We start from the raw sequence: 24,576 nt of genomic DNA on the forward strand, positions 1-24,576 counted from the left end.
TGGAGTCAGGTGAAAAGTTTTGTAGGGGGCCTAAGGTTCTGAGGATTCCTTGAAGCTCCGCCTGGACATCAGGAATGGGGTTACCTTGGCAAACTTTGTATGTGGTGTTGTCTGAAAGCTGACTCAGTCCCTCAGCCACATACTCCCGACGATCAAGTACCACGGTCGTGGAACCCTGGTCCGCCGGAAGAATGACGATGGATCGGTCAGCCTTCATATCACGGATAGCCCGGGCTTCAGCAGTGGTGATGTTGGGAGTAGGATTAAGGTTTTTTAAGAAGGATTGAGAGGCAAGGCTGGAAGTGAGAAATTCCTGGAAGATTTGGAGAGGGTGATTTTGAAGAAGAGGAGGTGGGTCCCGTCGTGACGGAGGACGGAACTGTTCCAGGCAGGGTTCAATTTGGATACTGTCTTGGGGAGTTGGATCATTAGGAGTGGGATCAGGATTATTTTTCTTCGTGGCAAAGTGATATTTCCAGCAGAGACTACGAGTGAAGGACAGTAAATCTTTGACAAGGGCAGTTTGGTTGAATCTGGGAGTGGGACTGAAGGTGAGGCCTTTGTATAGGACAGAGGTTTCGGATTTGGAGAGAGGTTTGGAGGAAAGTTTAACTACTGAATTGGGGTGTTGTGGTTCCAGATTGTGTTGACTAGAATTTTGAGGTGTTTGGGGGGATGACAGTTGCCACCCTTTCCATATCAAATGGTCCCTTCCCTAGAGCCTAGGCCTTTGTGGTAAACGAATCTGCTCCAGTCCTGAATCCCTGAACCATTACACCAACAACCTGAAAACAGCTTTCGCATCCCGCAACTACCATCCCAACCTGGTACAGAAGCAAATAACCAGAGCCACTTCCTCATCCCCTCAAACCCAGAACCTCTCACAGAAGACCCCCAAAAGTGCCCCACTTGCGACAGGATACTTCCTGGGACTGGATCGGACTCTGAATGTGGCTCTCGAGCAGGGATACGACTTCCTCAAATCAAAAAGGACATCACTTATGATGAATATGCCTAATTTTTAATAAATGTATAACATGTGAATATTTTGTGCCATTGTACAGTACACTGTACGTAAATATTTTGTATGGGGATTTTCATGGCCAGTTCATATATGTATAAATTTGAAAAAATATACGTACTGTAGTCCTGATAAGATTTCATATGTAATTTTTTTGTGTATAGATCATTAAACCCAATTTCAGGGTCCATTTGTGCTCCATTAATTGCCCAGTTAGCTATTTGCAATACCTATCTAGTCAATCCAATGAGAGGGTGATGTGACGAAGCAAGCTGGGATATTTTTACTTCCTCTCTTCTTTTGCCACCTGCCTACCTAAATTCGTTTTTTCTCTTTTAACTAATTACCATTAACATAAGTTCGTGTAATCTGCATTTTCATAAAAGAGAAAGGCTGGTCCTCAGTTTTAAAGAATATAATGCCAAATCTAATGATGTGCTTAGTTGTATGTATATAATTGATTTTCTGATTTATTTTGACTATTTCTAGTTAATATCTTTTGTTATGGGGTGAAATCAGTAATTGTTTTGTAACTTAAATTCTATTGTTGCCTTATAAACAAATATAAATTCTGTATTAATTATAAGCATTTGAAGTAACAACTAATAGCATTCTTTAAGTAGTCATTTGGCTCTATTCAAAAACATGTTAGCAAAGCCAGCCCTTAATCCCAAAGTAATTACCAGTTTTGTCAAAAGTATTGTTTTTGTGTATCTATATCTGTTAATTTCATGATTTAAAGAAATAATATGCCTTAACCCTTGTAGTAGAAGAAACTGTTAAAAAGACACAATTTTTTGATATATGCAGTTAATTGAAGCAATTATGTTTTAATTGTAATTCCTGTAAATTAATCATCGAACAATGGCCAAATGTTTGGTTCAGAGACAGCCAGTTGATGGATAAGTTTCAGACAAGAACCCTGTGTTGTATATATAAAGATGGTATCTGTTGTTTCGGACATATCTGAAAGAACTGTTACCATCAGTGATCATGTAGCTCGTTAGAATGAAATTACAATGAAATGAATACTCCTAGGTGCATACAGGCATTGATGTAAGTCAACAGGGACAGTTGAAAATGTGTGCCCCAACCGGGACTCGAACCCAGGATCTCCTGCTTACATGGCAGACATTCCATCCAGCTGAGTAGGGTCACTATGAATATAGTGTGGTATACTAAGTTGGGAATGTGGGTCTAACACGAGGTGTGCTAGAGATAAGTCCCTGTAGTTGCCTATCCTCTGTGTTCTCAGTCGCTCAGCTGGATAGAGTGTCTGCCATGTAAGCAGGAGATCCCGGATTCGACTCCCGGTCGGGGCACACATTTTCAACTGTCCCCATTGACTTATATCAATGCGTGTATGCTATTCATTACATTGTAATTTAAACCTGTGTTGGTTAGAACAACAACAACAACAATGCATCAACTTAACTGTGAAATAAATGTAATGCAAGTATGCCATGTGTTAAAACAAGGACAGTGTGTGCTCAATACATACTGTATTAATTGGCAAGAAATGTGTGTTTAGGTTTTTACTGCTCATAGATGTTCAACAGTAAAGTATTGAACCAGTATGTGGATGTTTGCCTGTAACCTATTAATGAAACTTATATAAAGTTAAACAATAGTGCACTGGCCATATAACTGCGTATTATTTGGGGGTTGTGAACAGTGAAAGTAAAGAACCATGAAACGCAACTATGCACCTGTCGGCTACATCATTTAAAGTAGTCAGTGTTGCACTTCCACCCCATTTTTCAGCCAGTATAGCAATGCAGTATGTTGACACCAAGGGCAATCAATGATGAAATAAAGCAGGTGAACATCACGAACTAGGTTGACAACCCAGTGGCATAACATGCTGCTAAGCACAAAAAATGGCTGCTTCGCAGCTCATGCCATCTAGACCCACCTCTCCAGCACCTGATTTGCTGATCTACTTAGGCGGGAGTTATCCTTGCAACACATCCTTCACTCCCATAATCCTACTGGCCTCAGTTTCCATTAACCCACTGTGACCAATCCGTCTACCCAACAATTTGCCACCCTAAGTTTTTCAACACAGCGGCAAGCCACATTTGGTATTTGTATTGACCAGTTTTGCTCTTAAAATGCACAAGAACACTGTCAGAATATACACTGTTAAAAATAAAAATTAAGATAATATGGAAAACTAATATAGACATATTCTGCTTCCAGTGTGATGGCTTATGTTTAAAGTTCGCTGACAGCATTAAAGATTCCCTTTACAATTGGCTGACAGCTCTAAAGATTAATTTGGCTATACTATGTAACTTAAACTCACCTTTAAAGAATGTTTAAAGTAGAATGCTAAATGGTGACATTGAAATTGACAGCAACAAAGGTGAAGTTGAGAGTACAACAGTACCTCTAAGTTACATGGTACAGGGCCTAGTCTACCCAAAGATAATTTTCAACTACAGAGAATGAAAGTTTCATTAATTGCTTGTTTTATGGACAAGTGTACAGACTTTTAAATTATAATGTTGAGGGCTTGGGTAACAAAATCAATGTATTTGAGGCCTTAGTTACAGATCTAGCTCCACATGCAATCGTGGTTACAGAGCATCAAAAAGCTAACCATAATATTCAATATTATAAGTTACAGGAGTATAATCTTACATCGTTTTTCTGTAGAACAGAACATAAAGAAAGGGGTGTTGCTACTTACGTAAGGAAATGTAATCTAATACGTTCTGTAGAAAACGTATCATGGGTTAATGATTATTATATTGAGAAAGATTTTGAAGCAGTGATAATTAAGTTAATGATCATATCCGTCCCACTTATTGTGGTAGGTATATATCGAGCCCCTTCTGGTAATCTCGAGGTTTTCCTGGAAGCACTGGATAGTGTATTGGGGAAGTTAAGCAAGGGTGGCAATGTTGTTGTTGTTGTTGTTGTCTTCAGTCCTGAGACTGGTTTGATGCAGCTCTCCATGCTACTCTACCCTGTGCAAGCTTCTTCATCTCCCAGTACTTACTGCAACTTACATCCTTCTGAATCTGCTTAGTATATTCATCTCTTGGTCTCCCTCTACAATTTTTACCCACCATGCTGCCCTCCAATGCTAAATTTGTGATCCCTTGATGCCTCAGAACATGTCCTACCAACCAGTCCCTTCTTCTAGTTAAGTTGTTCGACAAACTCCTCTTCTCCCCAATTCTATTCAATACCTCCTCATTAGTTATGTGATCTACCCATCTAATCTTCAGCATTCTTCTGTAGCACCACATTTCAAAAGCTTCTATTCTCTTTTTGTCCAAACTATTTATCGTCCATGTTTCACGTCTATACATGGCTACACTCCATACAAATACTTTCAGAAACGACTTCCTGACACTTAAATCTATACTCGATGTTAACAAATTTCTCTTCTTCAGAAACCCTTTCCTTGCCATTACAAGGTTACATTTTATATCTTCTCTACTTCGACAATCATCAGTTATTTTGTCCCCAAATAGCAAAACTCCTTTACTACTTTAAGTGTCTCATTTCATAATCTAATTCCCTCAGCATCACCCGACTTAATTTGACTACATTCAATTATCCTCGATTTGCGTTTGTTGATGTTCATCTATTATCCTCCTTTCAAGACACTGTCCATTCCGTTCAACTGCTCTTCCAAGTCCTTTGCTGTCTCTGACAGAATTACAATGTCGTCGGCGAACCTCAACATTTTTATTTCTTCTCCATGGATTTTAATACTTACTCTGAATTTTTCTTTTGTTTCCTTTACTGCTTGCTCAATATACAGATTGAATAACATTGGTAACAGGCTGCAACCCTGTCTCACTCCCTTCCCAACCGCTGCTTCCCTTTCATGGCCCTCAACTCTTATAACTGCCATCTGGTTTCTGTACAAATTGTAAATAGCCTTTCTCTCCCTGTATTTTACCCCTGCCATCTTTAGAATTTGAAAGAGAGTATTCCAGTCAACATTGTCAGAAGCTTTCTTTAAGTCTACAAATGCTAGAAACATAGCTTTGCCTTTCCTTAATCTTTCTTCTAAGATAAGTCATAGGGTCAGTATTGCCTCACATGTTCCAACATTTCTGCGGAATCCAAACTGATCTTCCCCAAGGTTGGCTTCTACCAGTTTTTCCATTCATCTGTAAAGAATTCGCGTTAGTATTTTGCATCAGCGACTTATTAAACTGGTAGTTCAGTAATTTTCACATCTTTCAACACCTGCTTTCTTTGGGATTGGAATTATTATATTCTTCTTGAACTGTAAGGGTATTTCACCTGTCTCACACATCTTGCTCACCAGATGGTAGAGTTTTGTCATGACTGGCTGTCCCAAGGCCATCAGTAGTTCCAATGGAATGTTGTCTACTCCCGGGGCCTTGTTTCAACTCAGGTCTTTCAGTGCTCTGTCAGACTCTTCACACAGTATCATATCTCCCATTTCATCTTCATCTACATCCTCTTCAATTTCCATAATATTGTCCTGAAGTACATCGCCCTTGTATAGTCCCTCTATATACTCCTTCCACCTTTCTGCTTTCCCCTCTTTGCTTAGAACTGGGTTTCCATCTGAGCTCTTGATATTCATAGTGGCTCTCTTTTCTCCAAAGATATCTTAAATTTTCCTGTAGGCAGTATCTATCTTACCCCTAGTGAGATAAGCCTCTACATCCTTACATTTGTCCTCTAGCCATCCCTGCTTAGCCATTTTGCACTTCCTGTCGATCTCATTTTTGAGACGTTTGTATTCCTATTTGCCTGCTTCATTTACTGCATTTTTATATTTTCTCCTTCCATTAATTAAATCAATATTTTTTCTGTTACCCAAGGATTTCTACAAGCCCTTGTCTTTTTACCTACTTGATCCTCTGCCGCCTTCACCACTTCATCCCTCAGAGCTACCCATTCTTCTCCTACTGTATTTCTTTCCCCCCATTCCTGTCAATTGTTCCCTTGTGCTGTCCCTGAAACTCTGTACAACCTCTGGTTTAGTCAGTTTATCCAGGTCCCATCTCCTTAAATTCCCATATACAGTAATACAGTATATATTATAATGTTAGGAGACTTTAATATAAACACACTAACCGGCAGCCAGGAATGCAAGGGTTTACAAGCCTTCATACGATCCTATGACATTAAAGATCTACTTGGTCATGTGCCCACTAGAATAACTAAGTCAAGCAGCAGTTCCATAGATCATGTAATGACCAATTATGAAAATGTTGTGTCGGCACAGACTTTAAATGGCCACATATCTGATCATCTAGGACAATTATTAGTGACTGGTTGTCTTAATAAACTTAAACAAAACAAAAAATATGAGAATAGAAGATTATTTTCTGTATACAACATCACCTTGCTAAAGAAAACTTTGGGTCAAGAATCTTGGGAATCAGTTTATAGAGAAAGGGGAGTTGACAGCAAATGGGAAGTATTTGTAAAAATTGTAACTAGACATACTGATATTACTATCCCAGCAAAGAAGGTCAATGTAAATAAAAACAAATCTCTAGTAGCCAAATGTGTAAAACTGGATGAAAAAATGAAAAGACTCAAAGAAGGAATGGAGTATATGTATAAACTACACAGAGAAACCAGTCTTGATTCATATAAAGAGGATTATAAAAAATATAAATATGAGTATCGCAAGGAAGTAAGGAGAAGGAAAGTAGAAAATATTAGTAAACAGATCAGAAATTCTGACTGTGTCTCAAAGTCGTGCTGGGCAGTAGTTAATGATATGAGGAACACTGATTCAAAAACTAAAATTAATAATATATAGTTATATATTAAACAAAGATTCCAAGACTTACCAAGAGGGAAAGCGCCGGTAGATAGGCACAATAAATAAAACACACAAACACACACACAGAATTTCAAGCTTTCGCAACCGGTGGCTGCTTCGTCAGGAAAGAGGGAAGGAAAAGGAAACATGAAAGGATGTGAGTTTTAAGGGAGAGGGTAAGGAGTCATTCCAATCCCGGGAGTGGAAAGACTTACCTTACATAAAAAAGGGGAAAGAAAACAACCACAGAACTACAGACCAGTTGCCTTAACCTCAGTGTTTGGTAAATTAATTGAAAAAATAATGTTAGAAATCTTAATCGAGCACTATAATATGAATAACTTAATAGGAGATTTCCAACAAGGCTTTAGAAGTAGTCAGAGCACCATATCTGCAGCAGTACAGTCTGTACACTGTCTGATGGATAAAATAAATGAGGGTTACGAAACAGGAGGAGTGTTTTTAGATCTTTCCAAAGTGTTTGACAGAGTCCATCATGGTGCTCTTTTAAGTAAACTTGCTTATAATGGTGTCAGTGGGAAACTGTTGCTTTTAATAGAATCTTACCTTAAAGATAGACAACAATGCACAGAAGTTATGTATAATAATGAAGAGGTAATCGAAAAAAGAAGATCAAAGGTAAGACATAAATTTTGGTGTGCCAACAGGCTCTATCTTGGGCCCCTTCTTGTTTATTTGCTACGTGAATGATTTCCCAAAACTATTAGACACCGGTCATCGTATTACTATGTATGCTGATGACACCTCTGGAGTTTGCTGGACATGTAGTAATGATGACCTAAATTCAGTGGTACAGAATTTTGTTGAAAAAGCCCAAACACATTTTGAAAAAGAAAACCGGAGGGTCAAAATTAACAAAACTAATTTAATTCATTTTAAGACAAGTGGCTCAAATACAAATATTGTTGTAAATGAGGACATTCAGGAAAATACCTGTTCAAAATGTAAATTTCTGGGGATATATATAGATCACAGACTTTCGTGGAATCAGCAAATAGATCATGTCTGTGGTAATATAATATCTAGTCTGCATTTATTAAGGAGATTAATTCAATATCTAGATATTGAAGCAATAAAAATAGTGTATTTTGGGTTGGTGTATCCCCATCTATCTTATGGAATTGTATTGTGGGGTGGGTGTAGCCAATACAATATAAAAAGGGTATTTGTATTGCAGAAAAGAGTAATATGAACTATGGCAAAAGTAAGACCCAGAACTTAATGTAAAAACCTGTTTATTAAGTTTAATATTATGACTATCTATGCAGTATATATGTTTCAATCAATATTATTAGTGAAAAAGACAAAAAAGTGACAAACAGGTATATGGGAATCCACAATTACAATACAAGACAAAAATCAGACTTTTATACGGTGAGCTGTTGATTGAATCTAACAACAAATACCCCATTCATTAAGGGAGAAATATTTTATAATTTTCTACCAAACAACCTGAAAATGTTTTCTGGTAGAATTTTTAAAAATGAGTTAAAAAAATGGCTTATATTGAAGTGCCCATACAGTATGGTGCTGACATGATTTGACCTCAGGAATGCTGTGTTAAATATATTTAAATGATCTTTCACTTAATAGCATGTAATCTATTTATATTGTGTATCAATAATCTAAATGTAATTATTATAACATTTCCCATGCATGTTAAATACATGTTTTGAGCTCTAAGATAAATAAATAAATATCAGATCTGTACATATCTGCTTATAGTTAAAAATACAATTATGTCAGTAAAAATTAAAACATATTTCAAAATACATTATAAAAATATATATCAAAAAATGTTTATACATAAATGCATTCAAAATTACCATTTTTTAAATATTTCTTTTAGTATGATATGGCAGGTATTATATTTTGATTGCTTATCTACAGCAGTTCATCAAATAACTGGAAGAACCCATGTACATTAAATTTGTTTTGTTTGTTTGATAAATTTATAGTACATTATTTTAGATATAGGTATGTTTCACTGATGTACAAAAGTCCTATAATACACTGTTTCATAAGATGTTTCCCAAACAGAAAGTGAAAGTGGAGTTTTGAACCAGCAATCCCTTAGATACACACTAGTACACAAGGAGAATGTTCATATGGACAAATATTGTAATTCAGGACCATATAAAATGAAGTGACAAAATTGTCAGTTCATGTACATTGGCCAAATTTGAACAGCATTTGAAACACGTTATAAGCAACATTGATCTGATCCAAGTAGCTACTTCTATTCTTTTTACCCATGTTAGTTATAGGAAGAAACAGCACCCAGCTGCTATAGAACATGTTCAAGAAAGAATTAAAATTGTATCTACATTTTCTGATTTGCAAGTTACTTCCAAGTGTCCTTCCAGTTATTTTTCTTTAACACTGTGACTGAGTTGGTTGTAATTTTTTAGACAGTATTTTTTTTATGTGAAGCTAATTGTTTACAATATTTTGTCAAGTAAGTTTGAACACCATGGCCAAATGAACAATCTGATATTATTTTTGTATCAATAAAGTGTGATTGTAACTGAGCCTACAAAGAAGTTGTCAATGTATGTGTCTTGTACATTTCAACTCCTGTAAGTAAATTTCCTGTGTAAAATAAAATAAAGCAGTATGTCAATTACTCTAGGTCCTTCAATCAGTAGCCATTGTTAGAGTACATATATTAAAACCTAGACCAATAGTGAGTCACCATAAAGTCTGCATACTTTCTTACCGTTTGATAAAATGGGAGATTCATTTCCAAAATGTGAAGGCAGTAGAAATAATAGAGAATATCACTTAATAGGGAATATCACTTAATTCAAAAATATTCCCATCAAGCCCCCTTTCATTATCTGAATCCCCCTATATTACCCTTAACTTTTCTCTAATGATATCATACTGCATATAATAACAGGATGTAAATTATGACTTACATAAGCTATCATGAACTGTACAAAATTCATGCTCTTTTATCCAAGTATCTGAAACTTTTTTAAACTTGGGTGAAAGAGTCAAGTGGGCTGTTTCCATTAACTTGTTGAAGAATTTCAAGCTCATGTGCTACTAATTGTGTTGTGCAAATAAACATTATTTCTCTGCCTAAGTTGATTTAAATTTTAATGGCATAAATTAGAGAATTACAAATGACTGTCAATATCTTAAGTGATCTGAAGTGATATCTACAAGTCTCCTGGGGGTAGGAAGGGGTTAAACCTAGAATATGTGCATTTACTTTCTCCTGTAACCAGAAAATGTAAGCCAGCTGTGATGCATGATCCCATAACAGTATTCTATATTGTAATTATGAATGAAACAATGTGTAATGAGACTAAAGTATCAGATTTTTACTGATATCTTAATGTATGTATTCTTGATAGTTCACTGCTTAAGTAATTTGTCCACCCCAAAAGAGTCTTTTATTGATCACAGGACCAAGTAATTTGACATTATTACCCTCAGACCTTGCTGTCCAGAGACTGAAATGAAGTTATTCTATGTTTGTTTTGTTAGTGGACAGCTGGACAGCCTCCAGTGATCAGTAATTTTTATTATTATTTCTCTGTTGTAATTTTGAACACATTGTGTTTTCACCTGTTGTTGTTAGTGTGATGTCATCAGCCTAGAGTACATTCTCAAACAGCATGTCACTTGATAAATCATTGATATAACCAATGAAGAGAAAAGGTCCAAGAACCAACACATGTCTCATTCCAAGACTTATTTTCAAAAACTGTGATGTCTGATTATTTGCATTTGTTGGTTGTAGCCTGCCCAGATGGACAGGTTTTAAATAACCTCAATGACTCATCTCTTATGCCACAGTGTGTTGATTTTATTATTACAGTCTCGTGTGGCATTGAGTCAAAGTCTTTGCTCAAGTCTATAAGCGTAAAATATGTAGTTTCTCTCTTTTCAGCACCATCAAGTACAATATCTAACAGATTGTGTCATGGGAGTGTGCGTTTGTGTTATCTGTGTGAAAATGTGTGTACTTTTTGCCAAAGTTGAGTTAGAACTTGAGAGCTAGTTGTTAATATAGTGAACTGTTATTAATGTACATGTGCCACAAATCGCTTTGATAAAAATGAGTGATTATCTTTCCTTTACTTTATGCAGATTTCCTATGGCTTTTACTGTTCACATATTTGATATAAAATCACACTGGTTTACATTCAGTATATTGTTATTTTAAAAATAGTTATATATTTGTTTGTATATACAGCTTTTGATAATTTTTGATGCAGTTTTAACAATTCAGGTTGGTCTATAGTTACTAGGAAAGTGTGTGTCTCTTTTCTTAAAGGCTGGAAAGTGTTACTGTGAATTTAAAAGTTTCAGAGAAAACACATCTGTCATAATTCTATTGTATAAGTAATGTAATGATATTTCAATTTTTTTGCTATGCTCTATATGATACAGTTACTATTTCCACAATAGTTCTCTGTTTTAGAATTGCCAAGCTTTCTAACTGCTTTCCTAATATTGTGAGGGAATAGTTTTAGACCATGAGAACATAATTGTATTTATTATTGGAACAGGAGTATCTCAGCATCTGAGCTGTTGTTGCAGCTTGAATGATGACAGTCTGTAAAGTTTATAAAGAATTCATTTAACATCTGTAGGAATGTTATTATCTTTTTATTTTGGTTTATTTCCCTTTGAAGACATTCCACACTTACTTACAACTATTTTTTTATTTCAAAATGTAGCTATAACGTGCTTCAACCTTGGTTATTTTAATTTCAATTTTGTAGACTTTTTTGAGTTTTGTGTGTAATTTGTTAATGTCACCACTTTTAATAGGCCTCTCTTTAGCTATTAGAAGCAGAATTCTTACTTTATATACATGTACATAAGTATCCTAGTTTCCTAGATGGCTTCATGTTGCCATAAGTAATGGTAAACTATAAATGTATGCACCCAGTATGTAAATATATGTGAGTAATATGTAAATCCATGTAATTAATACTTCATTATAGTTAAACATTGATATACCTATAAACAAGTCTTTCCGTAACATACATATAGGCTAAGTGTTAATGAATATACTAGTTATCTCCATTGTCCCCTACTTATGCAAACTTATATATTTTATTCATAAAGTTGTACTATTAAATGTATCTTATTTTTTGATACATTGAACACCAGATAATAAACACTCTAATAATTCTAAATCTAATAATTCAAATAATTTATATATACATTATGTGAAAAATCATATCTCAAAAGTAAAATATATCATACCTTGAACAAGTGCTCTCAAGGCAAATATATTGTCTTCAACCTTTGTTGGATCTTCCAACACCTCATGCTGTGCACGCTGCTTCCAACACTGATCTAATGATTCATGAGAAGTAGACATATCCAGCCAATGTTTCCAGTCCTTTACGTAAGTTCATACACTACTATAAATGACTGATGTTAGTTGTATGTTTAAATCATCTCTGAGGAAGCTTATCATACAACTTGTGATTTTTTACACAATGTAGGTTATCATAAAATGATGACAAATGTTTTGTTATGTTTAATAAAAATTAACAAACAGTCTTGATTGCCTAAACACATTTATTTAAAAATGGTGACTGTTTTCAATCTGGTTTAGTCCATCATCAGACCATACTACAAAGGTGACAACTAGAGACAGTCACAGACCAGGAATCATATGTACAAGATAAGGATGAACAGTTAACAATCATGTCTCGTATGTACGGTTTCTGTCCCATGACACTGTCTTTGCCAGCCACCTTTGGAGTATGGTCTGATGATGATCTAAAACAGATTGAAATCAGTCACCATTTTTAAATAAATGTGTTTATGCCATCAAGACTTCTTTTTAATTTTTATTAAATACTGATTGTAGATTGCTGCTTTTGCAATTATGATTACAAAAATAATGCTTTCTTACAGCCATTATAAAACAAGGGAATTGACACATAATTATACAGTAACAGTAAACTAGTTTTAAGGATGATATTATAAAATAAGAACTTGGCTGCTTCAAAGCATTCTGTAAAAAATCACAAAAAATTCAGGATTTATTTTGTTACACCACTAAATAATATGAAATAAACAGCTGCTACAAACAGAAATGTCAATTTTGACTGGAGCCCAGTAAATAAAGAAAGAAATATTAATGTTAAATCCAACCTATTTGCAGATGAATTCATGTCCCTTTTTAAACCAATTTAAAAAAAAAAAAAAAAAAAAAAAAAAACTGTAGAAATTAATCTCCAGGCCTGCAAAATGAAACCCTGGATTACAAAAGAAATAAAAATTTAATGCAAGACAAAATGAGTGTTATATACACCACAAAGATGTTCTGATGAGCGTGCTGTAAAAGAACATTATAGATCATATTGTATAAAAACCATCTAGAGTACTATCAAAAGGGAGCTGGGGAAAAATAATGATAGTGTTTCCTACATAGAAATAAGACATTGTGGTAGTCTGGTGTGCAGCTGCAAGTGTCCTTAATGAATACTTTCTATTAGCTTCCAAGAAATGAGGTTATGGACCTCCTGAAAGAGTCTGGATTGTGAGAAATACGTCAAATACATATAGCCCCATTCACTGTCAGTAGGGTGAAAAGGATCATCGCTAAAAAGAAAACCAAAAAGTCATCTGGCTTTGATAATATTTACTCTAAGGTACTTAAACATACTCATAATGTCATTTGTGTAATACTTTGCCATATATTTAATGAATCTCTTTAAGAATGAATCATCCCAGACAGAAAAAAGTATGGAGATGTGAAACCACTATTTAAGTAGGAGGATATAACTGATGCTTCTAACTACTACCTGATTTCTCTTTTCCAAAGTTCTTGAGAAACTTGAACGTAAGAGAACTGTTGAGCAACTGAATATCTGCAAGGCCCTTAGACATTGTCAATTTGGATTCCAAGTGGATTTGTCAACTGATGACTCTATATTTTCACTTATGAATAATGTTTTAGATGCACTGAACAATAGATTAGCTCCAGCTGGAACATTTTGTGATTTAACTAAGGTCTTCAACTGTGTGAACCATGAAATACTCCTTTCAAAAGCTGTGTATTATGGATTAAGTAGCACAATGGCAGTGTGCCTTTAATCATACCTAACTGACAGAAACCAGAGGGTATCGCTTAATTGGAAGATGGCACAATAGCCTCACCTGGTTGGGGAACAGTAAGTACAGGAGTGCCACAAGGTTGTGTGCTGATACATCTCTTTTAGTTGAAAAAACATCTGATAGTGACATTGCAACATCTGTCAAATTTGTGTTCAATAATCTCTATAAATGGTTCACTTGGAATGGACAGACTGAATTTTAAAAAACCAGAGTAATTTTTTTTCTTTGGGTCTCAGAAAGTGCAGGAAAACCTAAGTCTAAGCTGTAATGATCAAGAGGTACATCAAGTTCAATATTATGAAAAGGAAAGTAAAGGAAAGTTGCTTCTCATCGTATAGCGATGATGCTGAGTTGCAGAGAGACAGAACAAAAGGACTGTCACAAATAAAGCTTTCAGACACACACACACACACACACACACACACACACACACACACACACACACACACACACACAGGCAACTCACACACACGACTGCAGTCTCAGGCAACTGAGGCCACACTGCGAGCAGCAGCACTAGTGTGTGATGGAAGTGGCAGTAAGGAGGAGGCTGGGGTGGGGAAGGGGAGGAATAGTAGGAGGTGGGGGGGGGGGGGGGATGAATGGAAAAGGAGAGAAGTAAACACACTGGATGTGATGGTGGATTGAGGGCTGTGTAGTGCTGGAATGGGAACAGGGAAGGGGCTGGATGGGTGAGGAAACTGACTAGTGAAGGTTGAGAGCAGGCGGGTTGCTGGAACATAGAGTATATTGTAGGGAAAGTCCCCACTTGTGCAATTCAGAAAAGCTGGTGTTGGTGGAAAGGATTCATATGGCACAGGCTGTTAAGCAGTCATTGAAATGAAGGATTCATGTGTGGCAGTGTGCTCAGCAACAGGGTGGTCCACCTGTTTCATGGCCACAGTTTGTCGGTGGCCATTCATGTGGGCAGACAGCTTGTTGGTTGTCATACCCACATGTAATGCAGCACAGTGGTTGCAGCTTAGCTTGTAGATCATATGACTAGTTTCACAGGTAGCCTTGCCTTTGATGGGATAGGTAATGTTTGTGACTGGACTGGAGCAGGTGGTGGTTGGAGGATATATGGGACAGGTCTTGGATCTCAAGCTATTACAGATGTATGAGCCATGAGGTAAGGGGTTGGGAGCAGGAGTTGTGTAGGGATGGACAACTATGTTGTGTAGGTACAGTGGACAGCAGAATACCACTGTGGGAGGGGTGGTAAAGATAGTGTGCACGACATTTCTCATTTCAGGCCATGGTGAGAGGTAGTTGAAACCCTGGTGGAGAATGTACACTCCTGGAAATGGAAAAAAGAACACATTGACACCGGTGTGTCAGACCCACCATACTTGCTCCGGACACTGCGAGAGGGCTGTACAAGCAATGATCACACGCTCGGCACAGCAGACACACCAGGAACCGCGGTGTTTGCCGTCAGTGTCAGCCAGTTTGCCGTGGCATACGGAGCTCCATCGCAGTCTTTAACACTGGTAGCATGCCGCGACAGCGTGGACGTGAACCGTATGTGCAGTTGATGGACTTTGAGCGAGGGCGTATAGTGGGCATGCGGGAGGCCGGGTGGACGTACCGACGAATTGCTCAACACTTGGGGCGTGAGGTCTCCACAATACATCGATGTTGTCGCCAGTGGTCGGCGGAAGGTGCACGTGCCCCGTCGACCTGGGACCGGACTGCAGCGACGCATGGATGCACACCAAGACCGTAGGATCTTACGCAGTGCCGTAGGGGACCGCACCGCCACTTCCCAGCATATTAGGGACACTGTTGCTCCTGGGGTGTCGGCGAGGACCATTCGCAACCATCTCCATGAAGCTGGGCTACGGTCCCGCACACCGTTAGGCCGTCTTCCGCTCACACCCCAACATCGTGCAGCCCGCCTCCAGTGGTGTCGCGACAGGCGTGAATGGAGGAATGAATGGAGACGTGTCGTCTTCAGCAATGAGAGTCGCTTCTGCCTTGGTACCAATGATGGTCGTATGTGTGTTTGGCGCCATGCAGGTGAGCGCCACAATCAGGACTGCATACGACCGAGGCACACAGGGCCAACACCCGGCATCATGGTGTGGGGAGCGATCTCCTACACTGGCCGTACACCTCTGGTGATCGTCGAGGGGACACAGAATAGTGCGCGGTACATCCAAACCGTCATCGAACCCATCGTTCTACCATTCCTAGACCGGCAAGGGAACTTGCTGTTCCAACAGGACAATGCACGTCCGCATGTATCCCGTGCCACCCAACGTGCTCTAGAAGGTGTAAGTCAACTACCCTGGCCAACAAGATCTCCGGATCTGTCCCCCATTGAGCATGTTTGGGACTGGATGAAGCACCTTGTCAGTTTGCAAAAAAACAATTTATTTATGAAAATATACGGTACAATTACCAACAACCTTTACATATTCACATACACCTTTACCTTTAACCCAAATAAATACAGATTTGTTTACAGATATTTTATTCCTATTACGAGTATATAATGACAAAGAAGATGGAGAAACATAGGCTGATTTACCAAAATCCTTATTAGCCAATTCAGAAATATGGTAAGTGCGAAATGCAATAACGTCTCTGTCAACCAAACTTTCAAGTCCAGCCACAGTTGGTACTCCTGTACCAGCACGAACAATGGCTACGGTAAACCATCCGTTACCATGACCAAAGGAATCGTTTATATCTAAACTAAAATTAAGTCTACAACTGACAAAGAAGATGGAGAAACATAGGCTGATTTACCAAAATCCTTATTAGCCAATTCAGAAATATGGTAAGTGTGAAATGCAATAACGTCTCTGTCAACAAAACTTTGAAGTCCAGCCACAGTTGGTACTCCTGTACCAGCACGAACAATGGCTACGGTAAACCATCCGTTACCATGACCAAAGGAATCGTTTATATCTAAACTAAAATTAAGTCTACGACTGACGAAAACAGCAGGACCATCCAGCAGAGCTTGTGCAGCGACAGACTTAACAGGAATACGATTCTTCTTGTCTCCAGCTGTGGTAGCAAATTCGATGTTCTCGATGGTCTTGTAGACTGTCTGTTTAGAACGGCGGCGATATCTTCTGTACGGCATCTTGGCAGCGTTCAATGCAGTTGCCTGTGCAGCAGCAGCAGCAGCAGCGCGAATAGCCGCTGCGCGGCGCTCGCTCGCTTATATACATGTCTGAACATGCGTGACCTTGATTCGGACTTAGAATATTTCTGCCTGCTGGCGGAGCGTTATCCCGTACGCGGGCACTAGCCACACTAGGTGCCCGCGTACGCTGTGCGCCAGCCTTTGGTCATGGTAACGGATGGTTTACCGTAGCCATTGTTCGTGGTGGTACAGGAGTACCAACTGTGGCTGGACTTGAAAGTTTGGTTGACAGAGACGTTATTGCATTTCGCACTTACCATATTTCTGAATTGGCTAATAAGGATTTTGGTAAATCAGCCTATGTTTCTCCATCTTCTTTGTCATTATATACTCGTAATAGGAGGAAAATATCTGTAAACGAATCTGTATTTATTTGGGTTAAAGGCAAAGGTGTATGTGAATATGTAAAGTTTGTTGGTGATTGTACCGTATATTTTCATAAATAAATTGTTTTTTTGCAAAGAGATCTGTAGCGTAGCTGAAAACCTGACAAGGGTACATCTAGAACCGGGGGGCTCAAGGAGGCAACAGCATGTCACGTCACAAAGGCTGCTGACGCAACCCGCCGATCAACTTACGTAATCTTGGCAGCGCGCCTGGCCGTACAGAAGATATCGCCGCCATTCTAAACAGACAGTCTACAAGACCATCGAGAACATCGAATTTGCTACCACAGCTGGAGACAAGAAGAATCGTATTCCAGTTAAGTCTGTCGCTGCACAAGCTCTGCTGGCTGGTCCTGCTGTTTTCGTCAGTTGTAGACTTGTCACGTCACAAAGGCTGCTGACGCAACCCGCCGATCAACTTACGTAATATTGGCAGCGCGCCTGGCTGGCGCACAGCGTACGCGGGCACCTAGTGTGGCTAGTGCCCGCGTACAGGATAATGCTCCGCCAGCAGGCAGAAATATTCTAAGTCCGAATCAAGGTCACACGTGTTCGGACATGTATATAAGCAAGCGAGCGGCGCGCAGCGGCTATTCGCGCTGCTGCTGCTGCACAGGCAACTGCATTGAACGCTGCCAAGATGCCGTACAGAAGATATCGCCGCCGTTCTAAACAGACAGGAATCGTTTATGTCTAAACTAAAATTAAGTCTACAACTGACGAAAACAGCAGGACCATCCAGCAGAGCTTGTGCAGCGACAGACTTAACTGAAATACGATTCTTCTTGTCTCCAGCTGTGGTAGCAAATTCGATGTTCTCGATGGTCTTGTAGACTAACCCTGGTCCAACTGAGGCGCCAGGTGGAAATGACATGGCAAGCTGTTCCACAGGACTACATCCAGCATCTCTACGATCGTCTCCATGGGAGAATAGCAGCCTGCATTGCTGCGAAAGGTGGATATACACTGTACTAGTGCCGACATTGTGCATGCTCTGTTGCCTGTGTCTATGTGCCTGTGGTTCTGTCAGTGTGATCATGTGATGTATCTGACCCCAGGAATGTGTCAATGAAGTTTCCCCTTCCTGGGACAATGAATTCACTGTGTTCTTATTTCAATTTCCAGGAGTGTAGTTCAGTTGCTCCAGTCCTGGCTGCTACTGAGTTACAAGGGGAATGCTCCTCTGTGGCTGGACTGTGTGGCTTTGGGAGTTGGTGGGAGACTGGGAAGATAAGGCTTGGGAGATTTGTTTTTGTACAAGGTAGGAAGGATAATTATGGTCTGTGAAGGCTTCAGTGAGATGTTCACATTTCAAGAGGGACTGTTCTTCACTGCAGATGTGATGACCACAGGGGGTTAAGCTGAATGGAAGGGACTTCTTGGTGTGGAAAGGGTGGCAGCTGTTGAAGTGAAGGTATTGCTTGTGCAGGGTGCATATGACCCAGGACAACTGGGAGATTCGGGAAAAACCTGGGACTTTTTTTAATCTTGGAGAAAACTGGGAAAAACCTGGGATTTTAGAGTTCCAGGAATATGTCATTGTTTTAGTTTTCAGTTACATTTTTGTAACATTGACTGGTAAGAAACAATACTCCAACAAAGTATATTACTATATCTTGCTACTGCAGAATAATACTGCAGCAATAAAACATGAACAAGAGAGAGGAAAAAAAAGAAAAGAAAAACACGAAAATAAAATTAAGTTGCCAAGGAAATGTGCCGTATACAGCAACAAACTACAGTGCTCACACAAGTGTCAGCCAACAGCAAAATGTGTCAACGGCTTTAGGAAGACTATGTAATGCTTCATAACAGCAAATTACCTCCGATGAGCGTGACGTCACAACTGCTTACATTAGATTCGTTTGACCAGTTGCGAGCAAGCTCATGTGCGTGTGCAGTTGAGTCATGTGTTAGTAGTACCAGTACCTTCTCCCGCTTCTGGCTACAGAAGTGGGGCAGTTAGCTGTATAAGCAATAGCAGGAAGCAGACAGATGCAATACGGAAAAAATTTTAGCAGCATGCCTAAACTGTCAGATTCACGCATGGATGACAGGTCTGGATATAGGGGGCAGGGTGCAAACTGGGGTATCTGCCCTGGGTGGCAATTTATGGGGGGAGCGGGAGGAAGACTTTGTTTCACAAAGCAACTAGTATCCAAACATGTAATAAAGCCGAACTGGAGAATAAATGCGGGATTACTAAAATGGTGATTGTGGCAGGATTAGTCAAGTTAACCAGAGTATAAGTTTTAACCCTGACAGGAATATTTACAGAATTAATGATGACAACATTGTTTGTTAGAGTGAGGAAGGAGAAGAAATGGGGGCATCCCACAAATTATAGAAGAACCTGACAATTCCAAATTTATATAAAAATTTTGTACTAATACTTTTCAATCACATGCTTCAGAAGCTAGAGCATATGAATGAAATGTAAAACTATTTCCTAATATGAAACGTTTTGTTTGTAGTAGGACTAATAAGCATTTGATACTGCTTCTTCATGATTACAATCTGTCTTGTTATAAAAATGACCATTTGTGCCAAAAAAGTGTCGTTTATTTGGTGTGTGTTACAATTGCTGCATTATTAGGCATATCTATGTCATGTTATCTAGCAGACAGTGACAAAATACACGCAATCAGATCAAGAAACCACACCAGTCTTGGGTACTATTTGTATTAATAGCTTTTTCAGTATTAGACAACAACATTGGGTTTTTACATGTAATAAAATGTTTGATGAACTTTAATGAGATAATTGATTCTTTCACAAAAGGAAAGCATGCCATGTAAAGCTGTACTAAGATTAGTGAGAAAAACAATGCAAGGACTTGAGGATTGAAGAAATGTATACTGTCTTACTTGTCTATTGTCTTTACAGGTTTTCTGTGTCCTATATGTAATTTTATGTTTTATGTCACACAAAACATCAAGTTATTAGCTAACAGGCAATAAAGAATGCAAATTTTCTGAAGAGTTCCTGTTCTCCCACTTACAAATAATCCCATCCATTATTTATTGTAACTTCAAAAAAAAAAAAAAAAAAAAAAAAACCACAGGAGCAGGTTGTCAAACCAGCCCACTGGGAGCAGGAGAGGCACCACAGGACATTTTAATTTCCACTGTCCAGAATATAGTTTGATGGCACCCATTACAAAATATTACACATTTGAGTATCACAGAGTGAAACATACTGATGTGCTATAGAAGAATGGTGTGTGAATATATATATTTAAGTACAGTATAACTTCTGCACAATTTCAGTGCAGTAATGTGTTCATTGTAAATAAGTATTATAGTAGTTCTATTACATGTTTATTGCTTTATAAATGAAAAAAATCTTTTTCATATTAAATTCAGTGCATTAGTGTTTGTAAAATGATTCTTTCATATAGTGTTCATTAAAAAAATGATGATCATTCCACTTGGGACCAGTGGAAGGTACATTAGCTTATTTGTTTCAGTTGTAAATATTTGTAATGTATTATTGTTTTTCTGATATGTTCTTCATCCTGGAGGACCTCCTCACTACAGATAAATTGGAAGGAAGGTAAATCTAATCTAATCTAATCTAATCTACCTATTGGACATAAAAGATCTTACTAGTGTAATACCATAATTTAAAAGTAAATTAAAAGAATACCTTCTGGAACCCTCGTTTTACTCTCTTGATGAGTTCTTTGAGATAAACACTTCTATATTGTAAGTTAGATATTGCACATTGACTTGTAATATTTGCTATTACCACTTTCTAACTGAACATGATGACCTATGTCAGAATAACAATGTACTTTACTTCTAGAAACGTTATGACTTAATATGGAATAATTGTAATTTATTATTGTATTGATTTATATCTCTCTTTTACTTTTGGAAGTGCATAAGCTTGTAAATGTTCGCGTATTTTGTTACTTTACATATATTCATTACCATCTATAAGTAGGCTACTGTTCTCTGGCCCGCATCTCGTGGTCGTGTGGTAGCGTTCTCACTTCCCGCGCCCGGGCTCGATTCCCGGCGGGGTCAGGGATTTTCTCTGCCTCGTGATGGCTGAGTGTTGTGTGTTGTCCTTAGGTTAGTTAGGTTTAAGTAGTTCTAAGTTCTAGGGGACTGATGACCATAGATGTTAAGGCCCATAGTGCTCAGAGCCATTTGAGCTACTGTTCTCATGTATAATTATGACTCGTTCCACATCCATACAGTTCTCTTGTATACTGGATCTATGGAACCCGAACGAACAAATAAATATAAATAAAACAGATGTGTTAATTTTGTGGATAAAATGAGAGAAAGATACATAAATGATAAAACATTGGTGAAACATATTTGCCACTGGAAAATTTCAGAATTTTTTCTATTCATGTGTGTGATTGCATTCAGTATAAAATGATGCAGTATTTTTGTCAAAAAGTTTTAAATTCACTTATCAAACTAACTATATATCCTATAAAGACATATGTGTTTTAAAATGCTTTAGTGCCTTGGTAAATCATAAGCTACCAAAATTATAGAAACAAATTTAACTGATTCAACTAGGCAATCTCTAGCCCTGGCTCTAAAGACATCATTTATGAAGAATATTTCTTTGGTTTTAACAATCTGGTTTTGTCAAAAAAAAAAAAAAATGCTGATTATGATGAAATTCATTTTAGTAAAACAGTCGTTTTTGTTCGAATTTTAAAAATGTTCTGGGATTCAGAGACAAATATATGTATACTCATCTATAGATATTATTTGTGGTTTTTTTTGTACAGATACAGAATAAGAGCAGTAGAAATGGAGCAGTAGCTACATTGATTAAAGAGGCTTTATATTTGGAAAGTATGGTCATGGACTTTCTCATTGGTCTAGTACACCAGCTTGACAAGGTAGTTTGTCACATTCATTTCAGCAAATGCCACACTATTTTGCTTCCTCATATCATAAACATGGCGCAAAACCAGTACAAAGAATCATAATGGAGGCTGTATATTTCATACAAAATGGGGAATGTAAAACATGTCTCCTTAAAAAAAAGTGACCTCTCTGATTAGGTCATGTGGTCTCTGAAACAAGTGCTAACACATGCTGAAAATTCAACAGTTACAACTGCAAGAACAAAGACTGGCTGATAAACAGTCAACTGTAGAAAAGGTGTTGGTTCTTAATGATCATGATTATTGTTGTTGTGGTCTTTAGTCCTGGGACTGGTTTGATGCAGATCTCCATGCTACTCTATCCTGTGCAAGCTGCTTCATCTTCCAGTACGTACTGCAGCCTACATTCTTCGGAATTTGCTTGGTGTATTCATCTCTTGGTCTTCCTCTACTATTTTTACCCTCCACACTGCCCTCCAATACTAAATTGGTGATCCCTTGATGCCTCAGAACATGTCCTACCAACCGATCCCTTCTTCTAGACAAGATGGGCCACAAACGTCTCTTCTCCCCAATTCTATTCTATACCTCCTCATTAGTTATGTGATCTACCCATCTAATCTTCGGCATTCTTCTGTAGCACCACATTTCAAAAGTTTCTATTCTCTTCTTGTTCAAACTATTTATCGTCCATGTTTCACTTCCATACATGGCTACACTCCATACAAATACTTTCAGAAACGACTTCCTGACACTTAAATCTATACTCAATGTTAACAAATTTCTCTTCTTCAGAAACGCTTTCCTTGCCATTGCCAGCCTACATTTTATATCCTCTCTACTTCGACCATCAGTTATTTTGCTCCCTAAATAGCAAAACTCCTTTACTACTTTAAGTGTCTCATTTCCTAGTCTAATTCCCTCAACATCAACTGACTTAATTCGACTACATTCCATTATCCTTGTTTTGCTTTTGTTGATGTTCATCTAATATCCTCCTTTCAAGACACTGTCCATTCCGTTCAATTGCTCTTCCAAGTCTGTTGCTGTCTCTGACAGAATTACAATGTCATCGTCGAACCTCAAAGTTTTTATTTCTTCTCCATGGATTTTAATACTTACTCCAAATTTTTCTTTTGTTTCCTTTACTGCTTGCTCAATATACAGATTGAATCTCATCAGGGAGAGGGTAAAACCCTGTTTCTCTCCCTTCCCAACCACTGCTTCTCTTTCATGTCCCTCGACTCTTACAACTGCCATCTGGTTTCTGCACAAATTGTAAACACCATTTTGCTCCCTGTATTTTACCCCTACCACCTTCAGAATTTGAAAGAGAGTATTCCAGTCAATGATGTCAAAAGCTTTCTCTAAGTCTACAAATGCTAGAAATGTAGTTTTGCCTTTTCTTAATCAAGCTTATAAGATAAGCCATAGGGTCAGTATTGCCTCACATGTTCCAACATATCTACAGAATCCAAACTGATCTTCCCCAAGGTCGGCTTCTACCAGTTTTTCCATTTGTCTGTAAAGAACTCGCGTTAGTATTTTGCAGCCATGACTTATTAAACTGACTGTCAACACCTGCTTTCTTTGGGATTGGAATTATCATATTCTTCTTGAAGTCTGAGGGTATTTTGCTCACCGGATGGTAGAGTTTTGTCAGGACTGGCTCTCCCAAGACTGTCAGTAGTTCTAATGGAATGTTGTCTACTCCCAGGGCCTTGTTTCGACTCAGGTCTTTCAGTGGTCTGGCAAACTCTTCACGCAGTATCGTATCTCCCATTTCATCTTCATCTACATCCTCTTCCATTTCCATAATACTGCTCTCAAGCACATTGCCCTTATATAGACCCTCTATATACTCCTTCCACCTTTCTGCCTTCCCTTCTTTGCTTAAAACTGGGTTTCCATCTGAGCTCTTGATATTCATACAAGTGGTTCTCTTTTCTCCAAAGGTCTCTTTAGTTTTTCTGTAGGCAGTATCTATCTTACCCCTAGTGAGATAAGCCTCTACCTTCTTTCATTTGTCCTCTAGCCATCCCTGCTTAGCCATTTTGCACTTCCTGTCGATCTCATTTTTGAGACGTTTGTATTCCTTTTTGCCTGCTTCATTTACTGCAGTTTTATGTTTTCTCCTTTCATCAATGAAATTCAGTATTTCCAATGTTACCCAAGGATTTCTACTAGCCCTCGTCTTTTTACCTACTTGATCCTCTGCTGCCTTCACTATTTCATTATTTTTGG

At 38.1% G+C, this 24,576-nt stretch overlaps 1 protein-coding gene across 1 annotated transcript in view; it reads right to left on the minus strand.

Annotated features, from left to right (window-relative positions):
* Positions 1–24,576, minus strand: part of LOC126325807 (clavesin-2-like) — a 142,863-nt gene that overhangs the window by 50,225 nt on the left and 68,062 nt on the right. The window contains exon 2 of the mRNA XM_049995296.1: positions 12,054–12,214. Within this exon, the coding sequence (XP_049851253.1) occupies positions 12,054–12,171 (118 nt within the window). The 5' untranslated portion in view covers positions 12,172–12,214. The remainder of the gene's footprint in view (positions 1–12,053; positions 12,215–24,576) is intronic.

The sequence above is a fragment of the Schistocerca gregaria genome, chromosome 2, assembly GCF_023897955.1.
Source record: "Schistocerca gregaria isolate iqSchGreg1 chromosome 2, iqSchGreg1.2, whole genome shotgun sequence".
NCBI classification, from domain to species: Eukaryota; Metazoa; Arthropoda; class Insecta; order Orthoptera; family Acrididae; genus Schistocerca; species Schistocerca gregaria.